The sequence below is a fragment of the Plecotus auritus genome (assembly GCF_963455305.1).
Source record: "Plecotus auritus genome assembly, chromosome: 3".
NCBI lineage: Eukaryota > Metazoa > Chordata > Mammalia > Chiroptera > Vespertilionidae > Plecotus > Plecotus auritus.
The window spans coordinates 125,948,536-125,970,842 of NC_137772.1; the positions used below are offsets into that span (position 1 = coordinate 125,948,536).

At 43.5% G+C, this 22,307-nt stretch overlaps 2 protein-coding genes across 4 annotated transcripts in view; one reads left to right on the forward strand and one right to left on the reverse strand.

Annotated features, from left to right (window-relative positions):
• On the forward strand, nucleotides 1-15,820 carry MTIF3 (mitochondrial translational initiation factor 3). 3 transcript variants are annotated; one of them, XM_080659104.1, is made up of 5 exons: nucleotides 1-179; nucleotides 4,947-5,370; nucleotides 10,578-11,041; nucleotides 14,107-14,264; nucleotides 15,548-15,820. In XM_080659104.1, the coding sequence occupies exons 3-5, from the start codon at nucleotides 10,579-10,581 to the stop codon at nucleotides 15,731-15,733; spliced, it is 807 nt and encodes a 268-aa protein (XP_080515230.1). In that variant the 5' UTR covers nucleotides 1-179; nucleotides 4,947-5,370; nucleotide 10,578; the 3' UTR covers nucleotides 15,734-15,820. The 3 variants fall into 3 exon arrangements, with proteins under 3 accessions (XP_080515230.1, XP_080515231.1, XP_080515229.1); XM_080659103.1 differs by lacking the exon at nucleotides 4,947-5,370 and having other exon boundaries at nucleotides 10-369; XM_080659105.1 differs by lacking the exons at nucleotides 4,947-5,370; nucleotides 15,548-15,820 and having other exon boundaries at nucleotides 14,107-14,396.
• Nucleotides 15,756-22,307, reverse strand: part of GTF3A (general transcription factor IIIA) — a gene marked incomplete at its 5' end in the record, with an annotated part of 12,960 nt that continues 6,408 nt past the window's right edge. The window contains 6 exons of the mRNA XM_080660159.1: nucleotides 15,756-16,187; nucleotides 16,910-16,969; nucleotides 18,168-18,397; nucleotides 19,441-19,521; nucleotides 20,733-20,806; nucleotides 22,036-22,124. Coding sequence (XP_080516285.1) covers nucleotides 16,023-16,187; nucleotides 16,910-16,969; nucleotides 18,168-18,397; nucleotides 19,441-19,521; nucleotides 20,733-20,806; nucleotides 22,036-22,124 — 699 coding nt within the window. The 3' untranslated portion in view covers nucleotides 15,756-16,022. The remainder of the gene's footprint in view (nucleotides 16,188-16,909; nucleotides 16,970-18,167; nucleotides 18,398-19,440; nucleotides 19,522-20,732; nucleotides 20,807-22,035; nucleotides 22,125-22,307) is intronic.

Genomic DNA, 22,307 nt, shown 5'->3' on the forward strand with positions numbered 1-22,307 from the left:
ACTACGGAAAGCGAAGGTGCCTCTCCACGGAGCCCGCATCCTTTCTCCGGACCTTCGAACGCCGGCAGGGAAAGGCAGGGGCAAAGGCGCTGAGTGGCCAAGAGAACCTGAGGCGGAAGGACGTGGTCTTAGGGCCACCCCTGCGGCGGCGGCCCTGCGCTCGGCCGTGTCCCCGGAAGGTCAGTGTACCCAGGCTGCCGGCGGAGCGCGGAGAGGCCGTCGGGGTTGGGTAAAGCCGTCTTTGGGCCCCGGCTGCTGTCCGTGCTTCCCTGCGCCGGGCCTGCGTTCCCTTAGACATTCAGCCCGGCCATATCGGCGCACGTACGTGCGCATCTGCGCGCACGCCGTGCGTCCCTACGCCTTTTTGAGGTGAGCGTGGTCGTCTCTGACGCTCGTGACCCAGTCCGCGCCTCTGGGAAGCGCTACTTCCGCCTATGTAACTGCGCTCTGTGCCTGGGCGGAAGGGCTGGCCAAGCGAAAGCGGCTGGGGTGGGTCGAAGTGATTGTGGAATTTCTTTTTACTCCCACTTATTGTTCAGCAGGCTCCATGGCATAAGACTTGTGAAAGAAGTAAATAAGTTTTCTTACTGAAAAGTCGCGGTTGCAAGTGCATGTTGGGAAAGGCCTCCGTCCAAGAAAGTACCAAAAGTGGCGGAAAATCAACTACTATTTATTGTGCCAGCACAATACAGCGAATGATAAACCAGATTCTTTCCCCGCTTCATAGAACTTACCTTCTAGTGAAGGAAACAGTAATATGATAATAACAAAATTATAATTGTGATAGATGCTGTATGGGAAAGATAAACTATACTGGAAGCATTTAATGTTTGGCATTAATGTTGAGCTCAACAAACGAGGGTGTGGGGAGGCTGAGTAGGGGAGATTTGGGTAAGTCTGGGATGCAATAAGAAGAATGCTGAGAAAGATGGCATTAAGCAATGATGTGTTTCCTAACACAAGGGATGGGAAGGACATTTAAAGCAAGCATGTCAAACTCGCAGCCCAGGACCGCATGAGGCCCACAATGAATATTTTTGCGGCCCAGCCAATATAATGGTATGTAAGAAATGTTTTAATAAAAATTCGCAACTTAATTTTTACAATATCCTGTTACACATAATTATTTATAATGAACTACAACGTTCGCTAATGACTGATTACTATAATCATGTTGCATTCATTGCCTTAAGAGCAGGCGCACCATTTCTCTCCACTAATAGTAGCAGCGAATAGTTTAGCAGCCAATTGCCACGTCATTAGTCTTGGACTGACTTGTTTGGTGTGCACAACAGAAAATATTTCGCTTTCGGAGAACAAGAAAAATAGGTTCATTTGCGTTATGCTTATTTGTGCAGTTACTCAGTGTCTTGGTAAGTTAATGTTCAAGAAAAAATACTTTTTATTAAAATGTTCTATTATTTTATGTTAACAATTACTCATTTATTTCAGCCCTTTGTATTCAGCATGTCGCTATCAAAATAAACCTACATTTCTATGAAAATTGAAGCTTTTGTTTTTTTGCGGCCCACATAAACTTAAACCTTGTTTATTTGGCCTGTTTTAGCCTTTGAGTTTGACATGCTTGATTTAAAGAATCTGAAAGGCCACTGTGGTTAGACAAAAAGGATGTTTGGTGTGAAATGAGATTGGAGAGGTGGGAAGGGCCTTTTGGCCTCACGCGGGGCAGTTTTAAGGTGGGGAGGACACTAGGTGTGGTGACAGCAATACAGAGGGGAGCGTCCGTCGCAGAATTCAAGTGTGGTGTAAGAGTCTAGTTAGAAGACTGATGGGAATCCAAACAAGAGATGGACGGTAGCCCTGGATATGGAGAGAAGTGGATGGATTTGAGTGGTGTTAGGATGTAAAACTGATGAGACTTTGTGTTGGGTTAGCTATGAAAGTGGGAGAGCAGAGTGGAAAAGATGACATGTGTCTCTGGATGGACCAGGGTGCTTTTTTCTGGATATGGAGTTCTGGAAGATGAGATGACCATCTAGAAGATTTATGAGAATAAATCCAACTGGTGAAATTGCGTCTTTAGTTCTGGATTTAAAAGCTTTTTAGAAAACATTTCTTGGTTGGTCATTAGATTATTTCAATAAAATAACTAATGAAATATTTTTTATAGCTAAAAAGTTAAGAAATTGATTCTGGCCCGTGTGGCAAAGTGGTTGGAGCATTGGCCCGAAAGGTCTTTGGTTCAATTCCTGGACAAGGGCAGATACCCAGATTGCTGGTTCATCCCCTGCCCCCCTCCACACTCACCCCGCTCCCCTCGTGGAGAGTCCACAGAGCATATTCGGAAGGCAACCACTCAATCAATGTATCTCTCTCACACCGGTATCTCTCTCTCCCCCCACCCTCCTCCCTCCCTACCTTCTACTCTCTCTTGAAAGCAGTGGAAAAAATATTTTCAGGAGAGGATTAACAAAACAAAGAGTTGAGAAATTGGCCAAAGGTATACAGTGCTTTTTTTCCAGTGTTGTAAATCATCGTTTCAGCTCTTAAACAGTCAACCTGGGTATGAAGAGTACTTCGTGCTCCTCATGGAAGAGAAAACCAGAGCCAAGGGACAAATGACCTGAAGGATCGGTAACCATGGTGCAGTCCTCTGGGATGGAGGCTGCACAACCCAGGTTGGAACAGGGCAGATGGGACAGTTTGCAGGTTTCAGACAGGAATAAGAACTTAGTGAAACTCCTTTGGAAGGTATGAGAAATAATTTTAAACTCATAGAAATTGCAAAATTAATTTCACAAATACTTAAACCACTAGAGTCTATGTCACTTCGATCCAGTCATCCTCCCTGGAAAGAACAGATGTTAATATGAGCTTGTGAATATCAGCTGTATAAGAAAGAAAGGCAGTGAGTGAACAAATAAAAGAAGTTATTTTCACTCCTTAGCCTGCTTGGTTTCAAAATACACATCAGCAATTTAATTTCTTACATGACAGCACTCCCCACAACCCCTCATGATTATATTTACTAAACCATGTATTTAAATTGCATTTCAGGAAGTTTCCTTAAAAATACATTATCAGTACCTTCCAAAGAGGTACTGCAAAAGGTAATGCAAAATAACAGATCACAAAGGGTACCTGCGAAGAAAAGAGGTAATGCAAAATAATGTACAAGGGGAATGCCGCTGTCCTGTGGAGCAGTAATCATTTGGTCACTTTTTTGTTGGGGGTGGAGATACAAGAAAGTTTATAGCAGCTTTATTTATAAAAGCCAAAAACTGAGAGCAGCCTAAGTGTTCACCATCTGGAAACTGGACTTAACAATTACATTATATGCATATACTGGGACACTTGTCAGAAATAAAAAGGAACAAACTAATGATACATGCAGTAACATGGATGAATCTTAAAAATATCCTTTATTTACCCACATTACATATTGTTTGATTCCATTTATATGAAATCTTAGAAGAAGCTATGATGGGGGAAAAAATCAGAATAATTGTAGCATCTAGATGGGGATGGAGATTGATTTGGAAGAAGTATAAAGGAAGTTTCTGGGGTGATGGTAATAGTCTGCATGTTGATAGAAGTTTTGGTTCCAAAGTGTTTGTACTTGTCGAAAACTATTCAATCAAATGACATGCTTAAGATTCGTACATTTCATTTTTTGTAACTTTTGTCTCTGGAGAAAACAAAAAGAATCATAAACAAATACTGAACTCTAGTTAATGATATGCATGCTGAAGTATTTGAAGGTAGGTATACCAATGTCTGCAGCTTACTTTTGAAATGTATCAAAACAAATAAAATGGAGCCCTAGCTGGTTTGGTTTAGTGGATAGAGCATCGGCCTGTGGACTGAAGGATCCCAGATTCGATCCTGGACTGGGGACATGCCCAGGTTGCGGGCTCAATCCCCAGTAGGGTGCGTGCAGGAGGCAGCTGATCAATGATTCTCTGTCATCATTGATGTTTCTATCTCTTTCCCTCTCCCTTCCTCTCTGAAATCAGCCTTAATAATTATTTGAGTTTCTGTGGATATTTGCAGTTCAAATTTAATAACACATACTTCTTTACTTTGTATTTATAATTTTATCTATTAAAAGCTTATTTTGAAGGAGTGTGTACATCTTCAACTTTGCTGATCTAAAGCCAAAAATTAACTAGTAATGAAACTTAATTGCTGTATAAGTCAAAAAAATTTAAAACTTTTAAAAATTTAAGTAATGGTAAAGGACTTTTAAAAAACACAGTTATAGTACTTCTACACTTTACCTTTTTCTCTTCCTGGAAAGTGTTTTTAAACTTTAAAATATTCTACATCATTTTTCTAAAATAGTCTTTATTTTATAAATAAGTATAACTTATTTACTAGTATAAAAATACTTTCTCCTTATAAAAAATGTTGAGAAATAATTATTTAGGAAGACTAGGAGGAAATCACTATATTTTCAACCTCAAATAACAGGGTTTTTATAAATTTTATCTTTTTCTATACCTAGTTTATTTCCTTCCTTGTTCTTAAAAATCCTACATTTTGAAATATTTTCCATTTAATGCGTTGATGATTCATTTCACAATGCACATTAGCTTTTATCGTAACTCACAGTGAAATTTGGGACATGATGCTGCTACTTTTTTGATAATAAATGGAAGAATATCTTCTCTGCTCTCATCAGACTTTTTTGCTTTTAGGTTTGGGACCTTCCTCCACCAACAAATATCTGACTTTTTTATTAAACACTAGAGGCCCAATGCACAAAATCTGTGCATGGGTAGGGTCCCTAGGCCTGCAGGGATCGGGCTGAAACCAGCTCTCTGACATCCCTGAGGGGTCCCAGATTGCAAGAGGGCGCAGGCCAGGCTGAGGGACCCCAAAGTGCACGAATCCGTGCATCAGGCCTCTAGTAAATATATAATACTAGAGGCCCATTGCATGAAGAGATTCGTGCAATAGGCCTTCCTTACCTTGTCTTCCAGCACTCGTTTTCCTCCGGCACCCGGGACCAAGGCCTTCGCTCCAGCCAGAGTCTGCCTTCTTCGTCTGCTGCAGACTCAGGCTGGAGTCTGCCATCTTCATCTTCGCTGCCTCGCTGCAGACTCCAGCCAGTCTGCCATCTTCATCTTCGCTGCTTCGCTGCAGACTCCAGCCTGAGTCTGCCATCTTCGTCTTTGCTGCAGACTCCAACTGGAGTCTGCCATCTTCATCTTTGCTGCAGACTCCAGAGTCTGCAGTCTTGTCTTCACTGCGGCACTCCGCTCTTGTAGATCCCTTCGCCCCCAGCCCTCCCTCTCATAGCAGGCGTCCTGCCCGACCTGGCCACTTTGCGCCTGGAGCAGCTGGGCGGCCGCCATCTTTGGCCTTCTAATTTACATACTCTGATTGGCTGTGGACCTAGCAGAGGTATGGTCAATTTACATGTTTGTCTATTAGGTAAGATGTCAGGCAATGAATTTTTTTTCAATGGGTAATGGGTTTGAAAGTGATGGGATGTGCAATTTTATAAGGAGTGGACAGGGAAGGCCTCATTGGGGGTAACATTTGAGCAGAGACCTGAAGTAAATGAGCCATGCAGCTGTCTGAAGGAAGGGAGTGCCTTGGTGCCAGGACCTGGAAGAGGGGCAGGTCTAGTGTTACAAGGAACAGCAAGGAGGCCAGCAAGGTTGGAACAGAGTGAGCTGGAGGAAGTGGGGTCAGCACTGTGGGCAGAAGGAGGTGGAGGCCATGTTAATGGAGGGCATCATAGACTCCAACCTGGGCTTGGCTTTTTCCCTGAGATGGGAGCAAATGGAGGGTTGTGAGCACAGGAGGCATTTTAATATATGTATATACTAGAGGCCCAGTGCACGAAATTCGTGCATGGCAGGGAGGGGTCCCTCAGCCCGGCCTGCACCCTCTCCAATCTAGGATCCCTCGAAGGATGTCCTACTGCCTGTTTACAGGGATCGGGCCTAAACCGGCCGTCGGACATCCCTCTCGCAATCTGGGACTGCTGGCTCCTAACTGCTCACCTGCCTGCCTGCCTGCCTGATTGCCCCTAACCACTCTGCCTGCCGGCCTGCTCACCCCCAACTGCCCCCCCCCCCCCGCCACTGGCCTGCTCGCCCCCAAATGCCCCCCCACCAGCCTGACCACCCCCAACTGCCCCCCGTGCTAGCGTGCTCACCCCCAACTGCCTCCCCTGCCAGCTTGCTCACTCCCAACTGCCCCCCCCTGCTGGCCTGCTTGCCCCCACATCCCCTCCCCACTGGTCTGCTCACTCCAAACTGCCCCCCCCCCATTGTCCTGATCACCTCCAACTGACCACCACTGACGGCCTGCTCATCCCCAACTGGCCCCCTTGCTGGTCTGCTTACCCCCAGCAGCCCCACCCCCCACCAGCCTGATCACCCACAACTGCCGTCCCATCCTGGCCTGATCACCCACAACTGCCCTCCCCTCTTGGCCTCGCACCGCCTCTACCTCGGCTCCGCCACCATGGCTTTGTCCAAAAGGTCTGGAAGGTCTCCCAGTCTAATTAGCATATTACCCTTTTATTAGTATAGATCAGGGGTCCTCAAACTTTTTAAACAGGGGGCCAGTTCACTGTCCCTCAGACCGTTGGAGGGCCAGACTATAGTTTAAAATAACACTATGAACAAATTCCTATGCGCACTGCGAGCCCGGGACGAGTCGGCTGCTAAACAGGACAGGCAGCGGCACCCAGCAGGCCGGATAAAGGTCCTCGGCGGGCCGCACGTGGACCGCGGGCCGTAGTTTGAGAACCCCTAGTATAGATAGAGGTCTGGTGCACGGTTGGGGCCCAGCTGGTTTGCCCTGAAGGGTGTGGGGTGGCCTGGGCGAGGGGCCTGTGGTGGTTTTCAGGCCGGACATGCCCCCATGTGGTGAGAGTCCCTGCTGAGGGGGCGTGGCCAGCCTGGGTGAGGGGCTGATGGCTGTTTGCAGGCTGGCCATGCCCCCCAGCGGGGACCCTCACCCCATGGGGGTGTGGCCAGCCTGGGTAAGGGGCTTTTTTTTCTTTGCTTTTTTTTCAGCGCCTCCTTGAGCAGAGGCCAGGGCGGGCTGGAAGCAGGTATCTGGGATTTATTTATCTTCTATAATTGAAGCTTTGTAGCCTTGTGCGGAGGCCAGGGCGGGCGGGAAGCTTGGCTTCCTCCATCTCCGGGGGCAACCCAAGCCTCCTGCTCACTCCAGCTCCGTGGCCACCGCCATCTTTGTTGGGTTAATCTGCAAACTCACTCCTGATTGGCTGGTGGGCGTAGCGGAGTGATGGTTAATTTGCATGTTTCTCTTTTATTAGTGTAGATATATATATGTGTATATTATTTCAGAGGGGAAGGGAGAGAGAGATAGAAACATTAATGATGAGAGAGAATCATTGATCAGCTGCCTCCTGCACACCCCCCACTGGGGATCAAGCCCACAACCCGGGCATATGCCCTGACCAGGAATCAATCCTTGGCCTCCTGGTTCATAGCTCAATGCTCAGCCACTGAGCACGCCAGCTGGGCCACAGGAGGCATTTTTAAAGGATCACTCTATGTGCCTTGTGGGTGCTAAATTATAGGGGGGGAAGGACAGAGCAGGGAGACCAGTTAGGAGGCTATTACTGTAATCCAGGGGAGAAATTATGGTGGCATTTGGGGGCAGGGTGATAGTAGTGTAAAAAGAGAAGTGGTTGGACCCTGGATATATTTTAGCAGTTGAACAATAGGATTTGCTGATGAATTGCTGAGAGAAAAAGAAGAGCCAAGGATAACTTAGCCATTTTGGCCTGAGCAACCGAAAGGATGTGTTGTCACCATATGAGATCAGGAAGACTGAGGGAAGAGCAAGTGTAGGGTGGAAGGTGAATTCAGTCTTGGACATGCTCACTCTAGGGTGACTGTTGGATATCAAGTGGAGAAGTTGGGGAGGGGCAGTTAACTCCACACATTTGGAATTCAGGGAAGAGGTGGGAGCCAGAGCAATGAATTTCAATGTTATCAAGCTAGGTAAGGAGGGAGGTAAGGATATGCACATTATATGCACTTTCTGTTCAATTTGCTGAGTCTTGCCCAGTTGCCATGGCTCTGGTTGAATGTTGACCTATGAACCAGGAGATCACAGTTCAATTCCTGGTCAGGGCACATGCCCAGGTTGCAGACTCAGTCCCCAGTAGGGGTGAGCAGGAGACAGCTGGTCAATGATTCTCTCCATCATTGACATTTCTCTCTCTCCCTTTCTCTCTGACATCCATTTTAAAATATATTTTAAAAAATTTGCTGAGCCTTTTTTCCCCATATCACTTGTTATAAGGGGTATGAGAAGTATTGGTGGGTAAGAACAGTGGGTTGGCAGGTGGGATCAAAGCTAGGGACCAGAGAGAATTTCCAATCTTAACAGCTCAGGTGAGTCTTGTGCAGGTTACCCTGGGACCATTCTTTGCGAAGCACTATGTAAGACACCTCATCCTTTCCTTTTTCATCTTTGACAAGGCATACCTTTCCTAGTTCTTGATTCTCTGGTGTTTCTCAGCAAACCTTAGATGAAAAGATGAATGTGTCCTCTCATCCCTCCTTCAGCCTGCACTTCTAAGCTTTACCTAACATGAGTAGAAGGAGAGAGATACTTATTGTGGCAGAGTAGCAACTAAAAAGTCAAAATGCCATTTATAAGTGCAGCACTTATAACCATGAAACCACTATCACCGTGTGTGCCTGATGCTTAGTTAACTTTCAGAAGTAGTCTTACTTGCCTTGTAACTGGTCTTGATACTTTGTTAGATCAGCACTTTGATTAATATCAGGGTATTTCCTTTCTGATAGTCTCAACTAGTTCTTCCAGTGGGTCAGCTTTCCTCATAGAGTCCACTTTCCCAGAATAGTGCTCTTATATTTTGTGTACCATCCTATCTAATAAAAGAGTAATATGCAAATTAACCATCACTCTGCTACACCCACAAGCCATGCCCACCAGCCAATCAGGAGTGAGTATGCAAATTAACCCAAATCAAGATGGCTGCCAGCAGGAGGCTTGGGTTTCCCCAGCAATAGAGGAAGCCAAGCTTTCCGCACACCCTGGTGGGCCCAGGCCTCCACTCAAGGCTACAAAGTTTCAATTATAGAAGATAAATAAATCCCAACAATAATGGCAGCAGCCACAGAGCTGGAGAGAGCAGGAGGCTTGAGTTGCCCCGGCAATGGAGAAAGCCAAGCTTCAGCAGCCCTGGCCTGCCTTGGCCTCCGCTTAAGGCTACAAAGTTTCAATTATAAAAGATAAATAAATCCCAACAAAAATGGCTGCAGCCATGGAGCGAGCAGGAGGCTTGGCTCCGCTCCAGGCTACAAAGTTTCAATTATAGAAGATAAATAAATCCCAGATACTAGGGCCTCCACTTGGGTCACTGGGGGGCATGGCCGGCCTGCAAACAACCACAGGCCCCTCGCCCAGGCCGCCCCATGTCCCAAGGGAACCCCCACCCTGATCCGGGGCACCCTTCAGGGCAAACCAGCTAGCCCCCACCCATGCACCAGGCCTCTATCCTATCTAATAAAAGTAATATGCAGATTGACCATCACTCCAGTACACAAGATGGCTGCCCCATGTGGACACAAGATGGCCACCACAAGATGGCCAGCAGGGGAAGGCAGTTGGGAGGGACCAGGCCTGCAAGGGAGGGCAGTTGGGGGGATCAAGCCTGCAGGGGAGGGCAGTCAGGTGACCAGGCCAGCAGAGGAGGGAAGTTGGGGGCAACTGGGCCTGCAGGGAAGGGCAGTTGGGGGGGACCCAGGCCTGCAGGGGAGAGCAGTTGGGGGCAATCAGGCTGGCAGGGGAGCAGTTAGGCATCAATCAGGCTGGCAGGGGAGTGGTTAGGGGGTGATCAGGCTGGCAGGCAGAAGCGGTTAGGGGCAATCAGGAAGGCAGGCAGGCGAGCAGTTGGGAGCCCCAGTCCTGGATTGTGAGAGGGATCCCAGATTGGAGAGGGTGCAGGCTGGGCTGAGGGACACACACCCCTCCCCCCCGTGCATAAATTTCGTGCACTGGGCCTCTAGTCAAATATATTGACAAATTGTTAAATGTATTAAAAGTTTATGAATTGGCCTGGCTGTTGTGACTCTGTGGTGAGCATTGACCTATGAACGTGCGGGAGGCAGCTGATTAATGATTCTCTCTCAGCATTGATATTTCTATCTCATCCTCTCCCTTTCTGAAATCAATAAAAAATATTTTAAAAAAAACAAAAAAAAATATTTATGACTTGGTGTTTATGAATCGCCAAATATTTTATATTCTGCATCCTCCCAAATAAACTCTTCAGATTTTGCTTTTGAAGTTGGCACTACAAGATCCATGGGAAATAGAATCAAATGAAATACTATTTGGTGAAGAAAAGTGCACTGTGCAAATATGATTTATTCTAACAACATATTGGGGACAGTACTACCATGAGTGTGAACATGGTCACCTCATGGTCCATGTTATTTGTGTAAATTTTCTATACACAGATCCAGAACATTCACAGATGACATAGTTTCCACAGCCTCACACACACACCCTCCTTGTACCACTATATCAAACCACAAGAACAAATGATTTAATTTTAATCAACTGTTCTCCCTACTTTTTAGGATGGCTGCTATTTTTCTAAGGTCAATAATATTACAAACCATAAAGACTAAAAATAACTGTCTTAGAAGATGTTTGGGTAAATACATCGTGCAAAAGATGGCACTAGCACAATTGCCCCTTACTGCTTCTGTCCCAAGACTGTCTTATCTAATTCATGCAAAAGCTTTTAGTACTGTTGAAGACTCCCAGCATGAAAGAAAAAAGAGAAAAAATAATGAAACTGATTTTAGTAACATTGGAAGAAAAATTAGTGAGCGAATCATTCATGTTTTTGATGAGAAGGGCAATGATTTGGGGAACATGCACCGAGCAGATGTGATTCGACTTATGGACGAGCGTAACCTGCGACTTGTGAAAAGGAAGCCCAGCACAGACCCTCCCGAGTACCAGCTCATGACAGGCACACAGATTCACGAAGAGCGGCTGAGACTGAGAGAGCAGGAAAAGGCTAGTCCTAAAACTGGTAGGTTGTTTGCTCTTTGCCCCTTGAATTCCTTAAGACTATAAATCAGTAGTTTAAATTGGGCATTTGTACGATGCCTGTGACAATGGGTTGAAAAACAAAAATTCAGTTTCACCACTGTTTCCAGTGCTTTTTTCATCCCTCATTTCTGTTCCTTTTTTAATTTTCCTTGTATCCTGTGTCAATCACCTTTTTTTAAACCTATGTTAAATGAGGAAAAACAAGGTAAACACCACCAAAATAATAGGAAATCTTTTCCCTTTTCCCTTAGCTTTGTCTTCTAATGCCCAGGCAGGCAGAGTAACCAATGGGTGTAATGTAATGAGACTCAGAAGAGATGGATTCAAGTTCCTATTCCTGTCCTGAGCCACTCATTTACCCTCCTTTTAAAAAAAAAAAATCTCAAAGTGGAGGTGTTTGGCTAATTCCACAGAGGCACTTTTTAAACTCGGGATTCATAGAGCATCTATGCCTGAGTATTTTGTTACGATACTGGTAGTAACACTCTTTTACATATTTTGCCAGTCACCTAACAAGGCATTTGTCATTTAAACCTTATAAAAGTCATTAATTGGATAAGTGAAAATGTTGGTTTTTCATGATTTTTAATTATTACTGATCATTATGAAAGTTTGTTCAGTGGAAAAGGCACTGGAGTGGGGGTCAGAAGACTAGTCCCAGTGAGGTTGTGTGTCTTGAGAAAGTCACACGTAGTCTGTGGCTCAGTTTGTAACACCACACTTAACACATTGCAGACCAGTAGCTTTATTGCTAGCTGTACCCAGTGGCCAGATAAGTTTCTATTGAACGAGTACAAAAATCATTTTACATAAATGTTAAAGGCACGCTTTAAAATTAAATACCCATTGCATTTTGAAGTTATTACATGTTCTCTCAAACTAAAATCTTTTTAAAGAATTCTCGTGATTGGCCACAAACCTTAGAACAGAAAACATGAGAATTCTCGTGATTTAACAAGGATGCTGACTGGAAAACAAAAAATTTTCAGAAGAGGCCAACTAGGGGATAAGGTCATCAAACTATGTCTATGAAAAAAAAATGGACAGACTGGAGAAGACACCTCGCTGTGTTCAGAGATTGTCAAAGGCATGACTTTGTCCTGATAGGAAACTACGGCCACCTGATTGTAGCTTTAAGGAAGCAAGAAGGTGTTAATAAAAGAACTCTTTTTTAGAATTACCCTTATTTTGGAAATTAGAACCAGAAAAATAAACAACTCTTATACAAAATAAACATTAACATTGTCATACTTCAGATTTCTTAAACAAAACATTACAGAAAAGTTGAAGTCCTGTGCTTCCTTCTCCTGTTCCATCCTTCTTCCCCAAAGGCCCAGTCCACTCACTCTCATGGATTCAGGGTGTAGATCCAGTCCATGTTGCTAAACTCATTACAGACAGATACAGTCACAAACAGTATATAGAATAATTTTGTATGCATAAAATTATAAAGGGCACACTGTTGTTTTCAAGATGTTTATATATTAGCTATAGCTAAATATAGTTACCAAGTGACATTTCTTCATAAGCATGTACTATAGCTTTGTTAGTCCATTTCCTTGGCCATTGGGCTTGTTTCTAGTTTTCATTATTACAAATAATGAGTATATGCATGTATCAGTATCTCCTTGTGCATGCTCGATTCCTATGGGGCAAATCAGCATGCAGTATATGAACATTTCTCTCCATTCTCACCCACACTCGGTACGTTGGACTCTAATTTTTGTCATGCTAATGGGTGAGAAACCATATCCTGTTTTTTTGTTTGTTTGTTTTTTTAATTTCTTTATTGATTTCAGAGAGGAAGGGAGAGGGATAGAGAGATAGAAACATCAATGATGAGAGAGAATCATTGATCGGCTGCCTCCTGCACGCCCCCTATTGGGGATCGAGCCCACAACCCGGGCATGTGCCCTTGGCTGGAATCGAACCTGGGACCCTTCAGTCCGCAGGCCGACACTCTATCCACTGAGCCAAACCAGCTAGGGCACCATATCCTGTTTTAATTTGTAGTTCCTTTTACCATTTGAGTTTCCTCTTCTACAAATTGCCTATTCATATTCTTTTTTCTTTGATGGTTTATTTTTCTTCCTGATTTATAGGATTCTCTGTTCTGTATGAAGCAAAAGCCTTATCCTAGTTAGATTTTTCGCTTTTGTTTTTCTTTTGTCGAGGTCATAAACATCCATTCTTTTCTTCTATTTGTCTTAAAGTGGTTTTTTTTCCACATTAAAATAGTACATATGGGCAGATTTTTGTATGGGTTAAAACCTAACTTTTCTTCCCATATGGAAATTCTCAATTGTCCCAATGCCTTTAATGAGTAGTCTGTTCCTTCCCTAAAATAAAAAAACCTATATATATATATATAAAAGCTTTATATGCAAATTGTCCCCCTTGGGAGTTCGACTGCTCGCTATGACATGCACTGACCACCAGGGGGCGGTGCGGAACTAAGGAAGGCCCTGGCTGGCTGCCAGGGAAGGGAGGCCCTGGCCAGCAGCTGGAAGGCCCTGCTGGGCCCTGATTGCCGGCCAGGCCTAGGGATCCTACCCGTGCATGAATTTTGTGCACTGAGCCTATAGTTTTCTAATAATTGGGATATGCAAAGTAGAGAGTGAATGAATGAATGCAGGATGCAGTCTGGATGACTCCACTGTAGCTAGGAGGGCATCACAGAAGAATAAGATGAGAATAGTACTTCCCAGACAGATCCACACCCAAAAGAAAAACAGTAAGTTTACTATAAAGCTAAACTTGTTCCCTTTGAAGGACCATTCTTTTTGTGTTCTTTCATCAAATGATGGCAACAATAAATGGAGACATTTCATATTTAAATGTCCTTGACAGGGAAAACAAAATGGTACCTGTATGTCTGTCTCCTATTTTAAAGAAAGTGTTTAATGGTCTGAGAAACTAGTCAGGTGAGAGGACTGTTAAGGCCCCTGTGGCAACCTAAGATTTTCTGAAGTGTATGTGGTGAGGTTAGTCTAATAAACAGGGTAGTAAATAATCCCAGCACCAAGTCTCACTGTTTCAAACTAGGACCTACTCTGACAAAGGAACTAGTTTTTTCTTCAAATATCGGACAACATGATTTGAACACAAAGAGTAAACAGATTCAGCGGTGGATTGAGAAAAAGTATAAAGTTCAAGTTACTATAAAGAAAGCAAAGAATGCAGAAGAGCCAGAAAATAAAATGGTAAGTAAAAACAGTAGTAACTGTTTTTTGTTTGCTGATCTTAATGTAAAAGCAAAGTAACAGTAATTCTATTAGTGATAATAGCTTTAAAATTTGTTTTTCAAAATGCAAGCATACTGTATATACCATTACGTTTTCCATTGTAGCATATTTTGCCATGTGAAAACATTCTACATCATAATTTAAAGGCTATATTACCCTATTATACAAATTATAGAATATCTAACATTTAAATAGGAAAACTAGAAACTTGATATTCATTTTTTTAAGTTCATTTCCTCTTTATAAATGCCTATAAGAAGCATCATATTTAAAGGCAAATTGTCTTCAAGAAAGTGTGTATCTGTTTACAATCCCAGAGTAAGTTTATGGCATATTTATTTTGCTTTATTTTTTAGTTAATCCTCACCCAAGGATATTTTTCCATTGATTTTTTTTTTAGGGAGTGGAAGAGAAACATCGATGTGAGAGAAACACATTGATTGGTTGCCTCCTGCACAAGCCTGGAATTGAACCCAGGACCCTTTGATCCACAGGCCGATGCTCTAGCCACTGACCCAAACTGCCTAGGGCTCTATTTCGCTTTTTTTTTTTTTTTTTTAATATTTTATTGAGTTTTTACAGAGAGGAAGGGAGAGAAGGATAGTTAGAAACATCGATCAGCTGCCTCCTGCATAGCCCCCACTGGGGATGTGCCCGCAACCAAGGTACATGCCCTTGACCGGAATCGAACCTGGGACCCTTCAGTCCACAGGCCGACGCTCCATCCACTGAGCCAAACCGGTTTTGGCTCTATTTCGCTTTTAGAGTTAGTTAACTTATCAGCTAAAAGGCAGCATCAGCCCAGTGGTGGTCAACCCTAGTTCCACGTTAGAATCACTTAAGCCAAGTCCCCGACCAACTGACCCAGAATCTCTAGAACCAGTGTATTTTTCTAATACCCCAAGTGACTGTGAGTGTTGGAAACTGCACTGGGCTAACAATCTGGGGATAGGTTGATACTCTGCCAATACCCAAACCCAATGCTTTATACTTGTTTTTGCAAGAAGAGATAGCTTGGGGCCAAACGTAGCCCCAGAGCAATGACAAGAGTAGGGATTTCTTTAAAGAGTGCCTTAGTTTAGTTACATGGAGTTTGTATAACTTCCTGGTACTGTACAGGTTTCAATCAGCTTAACTGGACATGATTTAGCTAATCCCTTAAATAGCAATTCAAGAATTGGGTATTAGAGAAAGAATCAAAACTTGTTTTAAGCTGATCTTTGACTGTTTTCCCTTCTTAGGAGGAGCTATTTAATCAAATCCTCCAGACTATGCCTGGAATAGCTACCTTCTCATCCAGGCCACAACCTGTTAGAGGAGGAAAAGCTGTAATGTGTGTTCTTCGTCATTTGCACGAAAAGGAAGAAATTGCATATAGACAAACTCAAGAGACCCAGGAAGGAAACCCTTTAAACAAAGAAAAATGAAAACGACAAAAAATCAGATATTCTGCATCAGTGATTAAAGAAAAATGTGCTTCTGAGAGAAAATACAGGAATACCTCATTTTACTGTGCTTCACTTTACGGTGTTTTACAGACATTGCATCCCCGCCCCCCCCCTCCCCCCCCCCCCAATCAAAGGCAAGACCCTCCTCCACAAGCAAAAGCATTTCAACTTGCTTTATTGCACTACATGTTTTAATGCAGTGGTCTGGAACCACCAATCAGGTCTGCCTGTAACTGAGCTGGCTGGTCTGTGGAAAACAAGTGGATGTTTAGCTGAGGGTAAGTACTGCAACTGTCGAGAGCACTTTGTCCTCAGTGCAGTTCAGCAACTCTCCAGTTTTAGGCGAAGATAAGCCGTGTTCTTGTTTCCCTTTAGGAGGAATGTATCCACTGAGACGGGAGGACAAACTCCGTTTTCCACGAGCTTGTTTTACCTTTGGAAAAAGAAAAATAATTAGAATTCAAAATAAAAATTACCTGAACTAATTTTACAATATAGGTACACAACACTCCTTTATAAGAAAATAAATCCATCCAATTGCTTTCAATAGTGGTGCAGACTCACAGTAATAAGAGTCAAAAATCCTATCTAATAAAAGAGTAATATGCAAATTAACCATCACTCCATGATAAAAATGGCGGCCCCCATAGCCACAAGCTGGATCCGCCCCCAGACACGGCAGACAGAGCCCGGACAGCAGGGCTTGGGGGCTTCCTTAGCGCAGCGGCAGCGGGGAAGCCCCAGGACCAGCAGACAGAGCCCAGACAGCAGGGCTTGGGGGCTTTGTTCGCAGGGTGATGGCGGGGAAGCCCCCAGGCCTGGCAGACAAAGCATAATGCAGGGCATTGGGGCTTTCTTCGCATTGTGCATGGCGGTGGCAGGCAGAGAGCGGACAGCAGGGCATGGGGGCTTCATCTCCGTGGCTGCAGCGAAACCCCCAGGCCCCGCAGAGAGCAGAGAACCACGGGAGTGGGCCTAAGCCATCAGTAGGACATCCCCTGAGAGCTCCTGGACTGTAGAGGGTGCAGGTTGGGCTGAGGGACCCCTGTGCACGAATTTCGTGCACCAAGCCTCTAGTATTCTAAATAGATTGCATCTGGCTTCAATCAGCAATTCATGTTTTAAAAACAGCTTGCCTATGGCGTCTCAACTTACTTTGAGCTTCATTTTCTTTTTGTCAGGGTCATGCACAACGGCATGCCTAGTGAGACTCTGCTGCAAAGAAAAAAAGAAAAAGTTCTATTTTTAAAACATTGCCATTTGGTATCTATTAACATGAAAACTCCTTGAATTATTTAAATAAACAGCCTTCTTTCTGTTACATTCTGTTGAGGGGTGTGGCCTCCATCTACAAGGATTCCACAGGAGGATTTTCTTAAATTCTAGACTGAGATCACTGCCTCTTCTAACAACCCAGGTGAGGAATTTATAATATCAATCTCCTGTGGCTTCTTAGCTCTTTCATAAGTAAGAGGTTGGGAAAAACTAGTTCTGAATGAACTATTCTGAACTAAAGGAGATTCGTTTAACTGAAGCTATGTCCACAGCATCCCCAAACCAATGGAATATTTGGCCAAAGTCTTGCTGTCCTTGATGATAATGCCGACCACCAGCAGCTCCAAGTTGTGTTCTAATGGTTCAGACCTATGCTGAACCAGCCTCATTTCTTGCTTCAGTCTTCACTGTAATTCACAGTTGAAGTGCTTGTAAATGCACCAACCAGAGTGAGTCTGCAAAACTGCACAGGCCCCCCATTTAGTGTCATGTTCCCAACCTACTAGAATCATACCAAGATGTACACTAGATAGATTCCCAAGTTTTATAGTCCCTCACATCCTTTTGCCCACTTCTCTTCTCAATTCCTACATGACTGTGGTCTAAAAAGGTGGCTCCTAGGTGATAGCAGCCTAAAAGGATACCTAAAATAACAGCATACTCTTCTGAATAAGCATTTGGTACCATAAGCCACTGGTTCTCAAATATAGCCCACATGAGAATCACCTAGAACAGCGGTTGCCAATCCTTCGGACCTCACAGACCACCACATCGGTTGGCGACTGCTGACCTAGAGGGTTTGTTAAAAAGCATTCCTGGGCCCCTGACTCCCAAGTTTCTGATTCAGCAGGTCTAGAGTAGGGCATGTGGATAGGCATTTTTTGCAAATTTCCAGGTGATGTTAGTACTCCTAGGCCAGGGCCACACTTTGAGAACCACTTGGCATAGGCAGATCTGGCTGTATAGCAGGCTTTAGTTCAGAGCCACTCCAGTTAAGCAAGAATGGAAGGTCTTGGAGCCCTCTTCACCCGCCTTCCCACCGCAGGCCCTGGGGCACCATCCTGGAACCCAGGGCTCCTAGGAACCCGGCGAGAAGCCTCACCCTGGAAGGACTGCACCTGTGAGGGTGAGTACTTACTTTCATGGCAAAAGTTTTGCCACAGCCAGTGTGTTCACACACAAACGGACGCCTTTCCTCATGAAAAGAGAGAATATGGCTCTGGAGATTGAACACAGTTGTATAGGTTCTACCACAGCCTTCTCTTGGACATCGACACACATCCCTTTCTGGGTTATGCGTTTTCATATGTTGCTTCAGATAATCTTTGCGTTTAAATGTTTTCTGACATACTTCACATATTATTTTCTCTGGCAAAGTAGACAAAAAATTTTAATCAGTTTTCCCAGGAATTATCACATAGAAAACATTAATATCCAATTATATAACATATTCAATACCTAAAACCTTATGATTTTACATAAGTCAGAAATTTCAGAGGAAACTAACTCCAGTTTTTATTGCTTGAATATTTATCTCAAGCCTAACAAGTTCTTATATTACATAAAGTCACTCTTTTTATTTTTTTATTTTTATTGATTTTTTACAGAGAGGAAGGGAGAGGGATAGAGAGTTAGAAACATCGATGAGAGAGAAACATCGATCAGCTGCCTCCTGCACACTCCCTACTGGGAATGTGCCCGCAACCAAGGTACATGCCCTTGACCAGAATCGAACCTGGGACCCTTCAGTCCGCAGGCCGATGCTCTATCCACTGAGCCAAACCAGTTAGGGCCATAAAGTCACTCTTGCCAAGGAGCAGGGGTCTCAGCAAGGTAGCTGTGGGCAAAGGGAGAAAATTAAATAGACCAGTTTCCTTCTTTGTCCTCAGTACACAGGGCATTCTTCCCCAAACTGTCCCACAGAACACCAGTACCTCCCCAGATTGTTTAGTTGCCATAGCCTTTAAAATGCTAAGTATGCAGAGTAGCTCAAATAGACCCAGAATAGCTCTTCCAAACCTGGGACCATAGGTCTCTATTCTCATTTGTCAAACAGCTGAAGAGCATAGCTCCTCACAAAACATCTATTATTCTTAAGTGCATATTTAATATTTCTCTCTTTAAAAGCACTAAATCAGTTCTACAGGGGTAAATGGTTATACCAAGCCATTCATGTGTACCTTACCCATTTTTTTTCCTTTATTGATTTTTAGAGAGAGAGGAAGAGGGATAAAGACATAGAAACATCAACAAGAGAGAAATATCTATCAGCTGCCTCCTGCATGCCCTGTACTGGGGATTGAGCTTGCTTCGCAACCCGGGCATGTGCCCTGACCGGGAATCGAACCAGTGACTTCCTGGTTCATAGGTTGATGCTCAACTGCTGAGCCACACCAGACAGGGTGCCTTACCTTTATGGGTTTCTCTCACATGTTTCAGAAGCTCTGTCCATGTTTTTGCCACAAAGGAACATTCTTTTTGACATTTATAGCCTATTAAAAAAAATAGGTGTGTTGCCTTTTATGAATATTCAATGTAAACATCAATCATAATTAAAAAAGAAACCTACATGTATATGTAATATTTCTTCTACCTCCCAATAGTATTCTATTCTGTTAGTCTCAAGAGGTGCCAGTAAAACTGAGGTGGTATTTTACGGTGAAACCAAATAATTGCATATCAGGGTACTTCATATAGGATATGAGCTTAGCAGACTTCGTAAGGCTGCCTCTTTCCCTTTCCTGCTATTCCCAGTAAGCTGACCATACTGCACGTGGATACCCAGCTGCTTTAGTTCCCCCACCTCCATGGCTCATGGCCCCTCCACCCTCCCTGCCTTATGCTAGCCTCTCTTTTTCCTCAGCAAAAAAGGTGGTCCTCTGTCCTTGGCAAAACACCAACACTAGATCTCAGCAGTTATATGCCCACCCCTGGCTTCCTCTAGTCTTACCATCTTGTAAGTTTCATATGGCAAAAAAGAAGAAGGGTACAGCTAAGGAAGAAAATAAACTAGAATAACCAGAGACCAAGACTCTAAACAAAAACTGACATTTCGTAAAGCACTAGAATTGGATTAATCAGTCAATGTAACAGCCTGCCTGAGTTTTACCCAACTAAATACCAGAGAGAAACAAAAGAATGAGGCTGCCTATCTTAGCTACTGGTCTCTTGTTTAAAAAAAAAAAAAAATCCCATGAAGTCTAGGGCTTGGGAAGTTGGAATATAGATATCAAAAATCCTATATGAAAACATAATAGAGTCAAGTAGTCCATTTAATCAAGTCTTAAAGTTTCAATCTGATTGCTCCTAAAACTCCAAACTATTTTCTAAACGCTTTGAGCGCGCCTAGGAGAAGAGTGACACAGGAAGGAAGTAGAAGGGGTTAAAAACTACTATGAAGAAGCAACGCCTTGGCTGAGCACCTGCATATCACAAGACACAGCACAACCAGGCATTTGTTCTGAACAATACAATATGGACTTTGAACAATGACAGCGGAGTGGAAGAATGGACACAGCACACAGCACCAATTTGGTCAAGACTATAAAACCTGAACAAGCAGAATGGTGCCCCGCCTAGTTCTAAGTTGCTCAGTATGATCATGGAATAGAGTAGAAAGCAGCAAGTACTCAAAGACTTACACACATACACCATGTGGTTGGTGTGTTAGTAAAGTGAACACTACAAAGGACCACGTACGCACCCTCATGGACCTTCCCGTGTCGCTTCAGCCTGCTGGGTGAAGCAAAGTGTTTCCCACAGCCTTCATGGGTGCACCTGGGTTAACAAGACATGAAGCAACAGCCAGTGTGTTTTCATAGAGAACTTCACTTAGAGTAAACAGTACTTTGTCTTATTTCTCCAACCAAAGTCTCCTCTCCCCACAACCAAACCAGTCATATAAATATGAGACCTTATCATAGTTAAAATTCAAATTACCTGACCAAACTTGGAGCAAAACAAACAGAAAAATGTCACATTACATTTTTTAGCTTATGTGATCAAATTAAACACTTTTTAAAAATGTTTTTTTATTGATTTTAGTGAGGAAGGGAGAGAGAGAGCTAGAAACATCAATGATGAGAATCACTGATTGGCTGCCTCCTGCACACCCCTTACTGGGGATCGAGCCTGCAACCTGGGCATGGGCCCTTGACCGGAATCAAACCCGGGACCCTTCAGTCCGCAGGCCGATGCTTCATCCACTAAGCCAAACTGGCTAGGGCTCAAACACTTTTATCTTTATACTTCTGAAAATTTACTCCGTGTTTTCATGGTTACAAAAAAGATGGCTTAGGTCAACATTTAAACCATTCTAAATCGTTTCTATCTAGTTTTTCCAACACTGCTGCATGGGAATGGTGTGAAAAGAAAACACAGCAGTAGCTTCATAGCCTCTGGTAAGCAATGAGAAGGACATGCCATTTCGGCGTTACTGCCACCAGCAGCACCAGAAGAAGCAGACCTAAAGGGCAGCCCTGTGTGAGCAGAGGAAGGCTCCGCCAGCACAGCAGTACCCAGAGTCCATGCTCTTCAAGAGTGACCATCGGTGCAGGCAGTCAGGATTCCTCAATGCCCTTGGCACATCTATTCTAATGTTTCCTGTCACCCTTTCCTGTTCCTCATGAAACCCTCTCTAGTGCAGGCTAAGCCACACTGCTTTTGTTTTTTAGGTAAAGAATAGCTAGGGTCTTCATAATGACATGTCATATTATTGGTCAGGCTCTATTTGAATATTTAAGTCATTTATTAATCTTCCCTTCAAGCTTAACCACTATTGTACTAATCTTACAAAGTATTCTAAAGCATATTAAATATTTCTTTTAGAGAAACAAGCAAAATTGAACTTTTGGAATAGTCCAAAATATAAAGAGGCGTACACTATACATGATAACAGAAAAGTACTGATTAATAAACTGTTTCAGAACATTTGTACCCAACCTTTGCATTTCAGTTTATTCCCACCTGAAATTTGCAATGTGGATTTCACCCGGGAGAGTACCTACTTGAACAGTGGTTCATTGGTATGCTGGCACTGATGGGTTTTCAGCTGCTGATGTTTCCTAAAGGTCTTCTCACAGCCTTCAAAAGTGCACTGTTCAGTAAAGGTTTGTTAGTCTTGAAAAACATCAAAGAACAGTTCATGACGATACTCAAGATAAAAATATTGTGGAGATTATAAACTTGATACTTTCACCCATTTAGTTACGGTAAAATTCTTTGTCAAGAAACTTTGAAGACAGATATTTTTCATTTGGGGTAATCTACCAATAACATA